This window comes from Gavia stellata, chromosome 34 (genome assembly GCF_030936135.1).
Source record: "Gavia stellata isolate bGavSte3 chromosome 34, bGavSte3.hap2, whole genome shotgun sequence".
Taxonomy (NCBI): domain Eukaryota; kingdom Metazoa; phylum Chordata; class Aves; order Gaviiformes; family Gaviidae; genus Gavia; species Gavia stellata.
The window spans coordinates 1,528,716-1,536,552 of record NC_082627.1 but is presented as its reverse complement, the minus strand read 5'-3'; the positions used below and the strand labels follow the sequence as shown (position 1 = coordinate 1,536,552).

Below are 7,837 nucleotides of genomic sequence, written 5' to 3'. Positions count from 1 at the left end.
GCTTCAGTGAAACACCCTGGGTTTGGGTGGCCAGATTTGCAGTCATCTCAACACATGCCTTTTACATTGTTGACTTAAAGGGGTCTCTAGATCACCTATGAACACTCCCTTTTCATTCCCTCCAGGTTAATGAAAAGTGACGCCTTTTTAGGTGAAGAAAGGGAGGAGACTGGTCTCCTCCAGCAACAGACACCTCAGTGCAGATGTCTGTGGCAAGTCAAGTTTTCTAGATTTCCTGTTCTAGGCAATGGAGAGAAAGAAGTTGTCTCGACTGAGGTGCCTGGAGATACTTTTCCTGGCGACCAGCTAATGCTCCAGGAGGGCTCCGGTAGGTCCTGGGTCAGGTTTCCAAGCACCCTATGGGTACTTATCCACCCCAGGGCATCTCAGAGAGCAACAGCTGACAGATGTGGGCAAAGGAACTAATAGAATTAATTTTCTCCATCACCTTCCCAGGGACTGAGATGCAGCTGACCAGCCTCTAGTTCCCTGGATGCTCCTTCTTGCCCTGCTTGAAAATGGGTGCAATGTTTGCCTTTCTCCAGTCACCAGGGACCTCCCTGTTTGCCCGGGCATTTCAAAGATGACCAAGAGCAGCCTTGCAATGACACCAGCCAGCTCCCCCAGCACCCTTGGGCACATCTCCTCTGGTCCCACGGACCTGTGTTTGCCCAGCTGGCATAAATGCCCCCCCAGACACATCTTCCCCTGCCATGAGTGCAGCCTTGCCAGCACAGATGTCGGTAGGAGACTCAATGACCAGGGAGGTCTGGGGGCAGATCCTATCAGGAGAAGAGGATGGAAAAAACCCAGTGAATACAGCCTTTTCCAGGTCTTATCACTCCATGTCCTGTCCTCTGAGCCATGAGACCACATTTTCCTCAGCTGACTCCTTGTGCTGCCCATGAACTGACAGAAGGCCTTCTGGTTGCTGTCCCCATCCCCACCACACCCAGGCCCTGTGTCCATCTTCCTCCTCGACAGCTTGCTCCCTCTTCCACCCCTGTGCAATGCCTTCTGCTGTTTGAACTCTTCAGCCAGAAGATCCCTGCTCATCCCCACCAGCCTCCAGCCAGGCCCTGCTCGATTCCCAGGCTAGCAGACAGATGTGTTTCTGGACTTTCACGTTATTGTCCCTGAAGATCCAAGGGGGCTCCATGGACCTTGGCTCTCCAGTATCGCACCAAGCAGGTCTTGAACAATCTGAAATCCGCTCTCCTGTACCCCAAGGCTGTGATTCTGCTGTTTGTCTTTTTTCTCTGCCATGGTCACTGCAGCCATGGCTGCCCTCAGCATTGACATCCTCATCCAGTTCTGCCTGGTTTGTGAGTAACAAAGTCCAGCCCTAGCCAGTCATCGACTGCCTGTGTCAAAAAAGAGAGGGGCGATGCAGGTGAAAGGGACCTGTCTGTGTGCTGGCTCTGAGGACACCTCTGTTACAGCCACCCAACCTGCTGCAGCAGGCAGGAGGACAGGCCACGCTCATGGACACCCTGCTCAGCCCTATCTCCTCCGGAGCAGACCTGACAGCAAGCAGCACGTAGCTCCTTGCCCAGGTCTCCTTGAGTCCCACGTTCTGCCCCTGATGCCCAGACACAACACGGGGATCACCCGCAGGCTTGCTTTGGCCGCTCCACCTTCCCCAAAGTTGCATGTGATGTATTATAACCAGGCAGAAGGTTTTTCAAGGCATGCTGCAAGAGTCCGTAGTGCGTGCACGGAGGTAGTCTGAAGGTGGGTGAGTGTCCACAACAGAGCAGAGCTTTCTGGGACAGCACTAGCATCCTGCAGAGGTAATTGACCCTTGCTTGGCTTTATCCATCCTTTCAGGAGGTCCCCTTGGGCCAAAGTAGGCTCAGAAGCAGATCTGGGAATTCAGCTTGGATGGGGTTCACCTGGAAAGAAGAGCCCAGGAGTGAGCTAATACCCAAGCTGTGTGGGGGCTGACCAGGCTCCTGGAGGCCAAGACAATGAAGGAAGCAAGTGATTTAAAAGTGCTGGGAGGAAAAATTACACTGAAGAAGGGTCAAGACTCCCTGTCAGCTGTAAGAGGAGCTTGTACAAGGAAGAGTGGAAAGACACCCAAACAGCTGTTGGCTAAACAGGGAGAGCCAAATCCCAGGTGGAGTCCATGGGATGTGGGAATGCACCAGAAAGAGAAACTCCTTGCTGTCCATGAACACCGGGAATGCATTTAATAGTCACAGGTGGCATTCAGCTTCCCTGATGCCCAAAACTGACGTGTAGGAGTTTCAGGGTCCAGACCATGGCCTTTGAGGTGGTTAAAGCAGGATGCAATGAGCTTCAGGGGCGATGTAGAGCCACCTGAGGCAGTGCTCCCCTTGCAGTCAGTGGGGTGGGTGTTCACATGACTTGTCTTTGCTGGTCACATAAAACACAGGAGGTTTTGTGCCCCATAAACACCTGCTGTCTCATCTGCTGATACGATACCGGACAAGAGATGCTAAGATCATTGAGGTTCAGGATAGACCTTGGGAGGTCTATAGAAAACCACTCTGCTCAAAGCGGGGTCAGGTGTATGGTCAGACCTGGTTTCTCAGGGATTGGACGATCTGAGTCTTGAAAACATGCAAGGACGGAGGACTTCACAGTCTCTCAGGGTGACCAGTGCTTGCCTCATAGTGAAAAAGGTGAGTCCTCCGCTTGCTGTGAGGTGCCCCTCAGCCATCCCTTCTCCAGGCTGAACAAGGGCAGCTTCATCAGCCTTTCCTCACAGGGAAAATGATCCCGCTCCCGGACCATCTTCGGGGCCCTTCGCTAAACCTACTCCAGCTTGTCGGCCCCTTTGCAGTCCTGGGGTTCCCAAAACCGGACACAGTGTTCTGGATGTGGTCTAACAAGTGCCAAACAGAGGAGGGGAGTCCCTCCCCTCCATCTTCTGGCCACGCTCCTGGTCACACAGCCCAGGGCCCTGCTGGCCTCCCTTGCTGCCAGGGCACGTGGCTGCCTCCTGTCCAGCTCCCTGCCCACGAGACCCTTCCCCCAGAGCTGGTCCCCAGCCAGGCAGCCCCCACCCTGTGCCATCGCCAGGCTGAGTCCCCTGCAGGGGCAGAAACTGGCACTTGTGCTATTTCGTGAGGTTCCTGCCAATACGTGCTCTCCTCCTCCTTGAGCCCTTTCGCTGAGCAGAGCCCTGGCAGACCTTTTTACCAACATCTAAGGCACTGAAGGCATTGAGTCCCTCAGCCCCATCTGGGTCTGCTGGTATGACACCCCCCCCACATCATTCATCTTCCCTGTTCAGCCTTTTACTGCAAACACAGGGACTGAAGCTCTCCATTTGCTCTCGGTGCTGCCTGCACTCCCCATCAGCTCCAGCTGAGCTTTGGCTTTCCTAAACACATGCCCGCATGCTCAGGCCACATTTCTAAATTCCTCCTTCCTAGCCTGTCCCTGCTTCCACTTCCTAATCTTTGTGTGGTGGCTCCCATCCCTGCACCAGCGCAGCCCAACTGCCCAACACGTGCTCCCAGGGCCCCCATCATCAGACGCTGCACAGGATGGTGTATGTATGGGGTGGGGAAACATCCTCCACCACAAATCCCCACGCCAGACCTCCATGTCCATCCTCACCAGCTCTCCTTCTTTTGCAGCCCACCAGTGCCCAGCTCCGGACAAGACCCTGCCGTGTCCCATACAAGGACTTCCAGACAGCCCTGCTCTGGGCTCTGCCAAGGTCTGGGCAAGGCAGGAGGCTGGGGCAGGGCTGGCCGTTTCCCGAACACAGGCACCAAGACCAACAGCAGGAAGGAGATGGCCACAGAGCAAAACCACCAATAACTGGGTGAGTGACCAGTGCTGGACATGGCCGATGGGAGAGGCTGGGGGGTGATGAATGCCCTGGGGCACCTTCTCAGTCTCTCCATGCCACCAAGGGCACAGACCAGGCTCCTTTCTCCTGCACCTGCATGTCTTGGCTCTCTACCAGGAGACCGGGCTCTGCACTACACACCCACTGGAGCATGTCCCCGCCCTGCATGGTCAAATGTCTAAGCAAATAGTGGTGCTCTCATCTCCTGAGCATTTTCCAGCCCAGCCCTGCTCCTCCCCTCCTCTTCCCACCTCCCTTGCCTGCTCCCCAGCCCAGTCTGGGCTGGCCCCACAGCAGTGCCCACCACAGGGTGCTGCAGAGCTCTGGGCATTAAGCCCACAGCCCCAGCCCCTCTGAAGGGCACAGCAGCTGCTGGGGGGCAGAGAGGGGTCTCAGCCTCCCCATCAGCCCCCGGGCTGGAGGCTCAACATGGCATGAGGAAATGGAGGTTAATGAAACTGCAGGACTCCTGGCCTCAAGGCCAGAAGATCCCCACCACAGAATGAACATGCACCCCCAATGTCAGCCCCTCTCCCCACACCACCACAGGAGTCCTGGCCAGGGGACAGAGCACCCTGCCCTGAGTGGATGCCTGCAGAAAGAGGTTTCTCTTTCTCACTGGTTCCTCCCTGCAGGTACAGAAATGCTCCCTTGCTCTTCTCCAGAGTTATCCCTGCTCTCCAGAGAGCCTTTCCCCAGGTGAGCACGTCTGCGCTGGCCTGGCTGGCTGTTCCTGGTTCCCTCACCATGCTCCCTGCAGGGCCCCAAGCTGGCAGTGCTGCTCTGCAGAGTGAGGGGGCTGTGGTGCCCTGGGGCCATGGGGTGACCCTGCACTGGCCATGATGCTCAGGGTGGGAAGCAGACCCAGCTGGAGGATGTCACTGCTTCTGAGCCCCTTTCCATCTTCCCTGTCAGCTCAGTAGCCAAGGACAGTCCTTGGTAGGACAATGGGGCGTCTCCAATGGCACTAGGGGCAGGGGAGGGCTGCACTAGATCCAGCCCACAGGCTTTCCATCAGAGTGTGAAGAACCACTGTCTAGTCGTACATCCCTTTGCCTTCTGGCTCCTCACAGCCTCTCCTGGCATTGCAGAGCCCTTGTCAACCTATGGTCTCCTCAGGTTCACATTTCCTCTGCGAGACTCCTCCTTGGATTGTCATTCGTTCCATGAGGTGCCACTCACTGCCCACCCAGACTCACACACTGTCCCTGGAGATGCCCTGACTTCTCCTGGCAGCTCCCGATTCCTCTCCAGGATGGCATCTGCCATCAGCCCCACTGCAGGTGGGACAGTGCCTGGCAGATAAGTCAAAGACCCGTTGCTGTCTGAGTTGACATGTGGAACCAAGAAGGGAGGTCTTCATCCAGCCCTTGGTCACAAACAGATCCCCCTGGCACTCTGAGCTTGTCCCTCAGAATCCATCAAGAACCCCAGAAGAGCCAAAGTCCTTCTGAGAGAGCAGCTTCTTGGGTCTATTCCTGAGACCAGATTTGGAAGGGCTGGCCAGCCTTCTGGCCCTGTCCTCAGGAGCCCTTTTGGTTATGGTGGTGCTAGAAGAGAGGCCAGCTCTGACAGAGTGGTTCCCATGGCCCACCCGTGCCTTCAGCCACAGGGATGGCCCTGTAGAGACAGAAGACCTGTCACAAATTACACAAGACCTTACGGGTGACACAATGGCAAGGATGGCAAGGACACAGCAGGACAGCGAGGAAGTGAGGGGAGGCCAGCACTGGAAAGGCCGTGTTCCGCTGTTGGCCGTGGTCATGGCTCCAGGGAAGCAGCAGCCCCGACTCACAGGCAGCAGAGAGGGAGTGCCCACCGAGGCATAGAGGGGTAGCCCCAATGACCACCGAGGTTGCTCCTCCATGGGGCAGCTGGGCATTCGCTTCCTGAACCTCTCCGGCACACTGGGGCTGCTCCCCCAGCTCCAGAGGAGATGTGGGAGATAGGAACTGAGACAAATAATTTTCGACTGCTTTCTTTATTGAGTTTATCTAAAGAGAGAGCCTGGATCACATGTACATGAGGTATTTGGGTCAAGAAAAAACAAGTAGAAAGCCAAGAATAATAACATCACAGGTACAAAACAAAAAACAAAATGCAAAAAGAAAATACCACAACAAGAAAGGAAAAACTAAACATACGAAGAAATGTTAGTCCTGGCTTTTCCTGAGATACAGTGGGAGCCCTAGTGGGATAATGGGCACCTTATTAATCTGAAGTTGAGCATATTCAAATACTTTCCACAGGGCTTCTATGATTTCCTTGTTCCTCATGCTGTAGATAAGGGGGTTCACAGCTGGAGGCACCACCGAGTACAGAACTGCCAGCACCAGGTCCAGGGATGGGGAGGAGATGGAGGGGGGCTTCACATAGGCAAATATGCCTATGCTGACAAACAGGGAGACCACAGCCAGGTGAGGGAGGCATGTGGAAAAGACTTTGTGCCATCCCTGCTCAGAAGGGATCTTCAGCACGGCCCTGAAGATCTGCACATAGGACAACACAATGAAAACAAAACATCCAAAAGCTAAAAAAGAACTTAATATAAGAAGCACAACTTCCCTGAGGTAGGATTCTGAACAGAAGAGCTTGAGGATCTGGGGAAGTTCACAGAAGAACTGGTCCACTGCATTGCCTTGGCAGAACGGTGGTGAAAATGTATTGGCTGTGTGCAGCAGAGCATTGAGAAACCCACTGCCCCAGGCAGCTGCTGCCATGTGGACACAAGCTCTGCTGCCCAGGAGGGTCCCGTAGTGCAGGGGCTTGCAAATGGCAACATAGCGGTCATAGGCCATGACAGTGAGAAGAAAATACTCTGATGATATCAAAAAGAGAAACAGAAAGACCTGTGCAGCACATCCCCCATAGGAGATGGCCCTGGTGTCCCACAGGGAATTGGCCATGGCTTTGGGCATGGTGGTTGAGATGCAGCCCAGGTCGAGGAGGGAGAGGTTGAGGAGGAAGAAGTACATGGGGGTGTGGAGGTGGTGGTCCCAGGCTATGGCAGTGATGATGAGGCCATTGCCCAGGAGGGCAGCCAGGTAGATGCCCAGGAAGAGCCAGAAGTGCAAGAGCTGCAGCTCCCGTGTGTCTGCGAATGCCAGGAGGAGGAACTCGGTCATGGAGCTGCTGTTGGACATCTGATCCCCTTGTTTACTGCCAAAGGAGGAAAGCACACTCAAAAGATAGGACAGCTCTGAGCAAATCTCTTCCCATTTGTGCCCTTCAAAACCCAACCCCTGAAAACACACACTGCCTCTCTCCTTTTTTTCGGAAACTTCTTACCTTTCGCTGCCTGGAGCTCTGGTGTATGCTGGCCAAGGGTGCCGTGAGGAGCGGAGCTCTGCCTGTGGGCTCCCAAGGAGTTATCCCTGCTCCACTGCAGGGGGGACCTGGGAAAGGGGGTGGCAGCTTATTCACCTCATCTGTAATCTACTTCAGCATATTCCTGCAGGAGAACCTCAAGGAAACTCCTGCATGTCCTAAAACTGTAGTGACATGAGCAGAGCCAGCTCGCTCCCAAGCCCTCCACACTGCATTGTCCAGAGACCCACAGGTTAGGGTGGGCTGAAAGGCTTTGCTCCCATGGACGCAGCTGCATGGCAGTACCTGCAGCATAGGGGTCTGAGCTGCCCCTGAAGCCCCCTTGTCCCCAGAGAGTCTGAAGGGAAGAGCAAAGGCAGCACGGACAGGAGGGGAAGGTGGAGAAATGCTCCAATGCTTCTGAGGATGATGGGAGGATGGCGACACCGAGATGGCACTTGGAAGTTTCTCCTCCTCGAGGGTCAGGCTGCTAAGCAGGCGACTCAGCCTGAGATCCCACTCCCTTGATGGCAGAGGCTCTACTGGGCAGGAGAGGAGACCAAGGGATTGCTCTGGGGAAGGCATCTGCCTGCAGCTGCTGTCCCTGCTGGAAGCTGTCCCCACCTCTCCTCCCCGCCAGTGCTCACAGACCCCATCCCACCCGCTGTGTGCTCAGCTCTGCCCTGCAGACACCTCCTG

At 55.2% G+C, this 7,837-nt stretch overlaps 1 protein-coding gene across 1 annotated transcript; it reads right to left on the bottom strand.

The window, feature by feature from the left end:
• Positions 1–5,985: 5,985 nt before the first annotated feature.
• LOC132320227 (olfactory receptor 14A16-like) lies at positions 5,986–6,975 on the bottom strand. The gene has a single exon (XM_059832500.1). It carries the CDS (start codon positions 6,973–6,975, stop codon positions 5,986–5,988), a length of 990 nt encoding a protein of 329 aa, XP_059688483.1.
• Between the last annotated feature and the right edge of the window lie 862 nt (positions 6,976–7,837).

Coding starts and splice junctions, on each gene's coding strand:
- LOC132320227 (XM_059832500.1), bottom strand. CDS start 6,975: ATGTCCAACAGCAGCTCCATGACCGAGTTCCTCCTCCTGGCATTCGCA.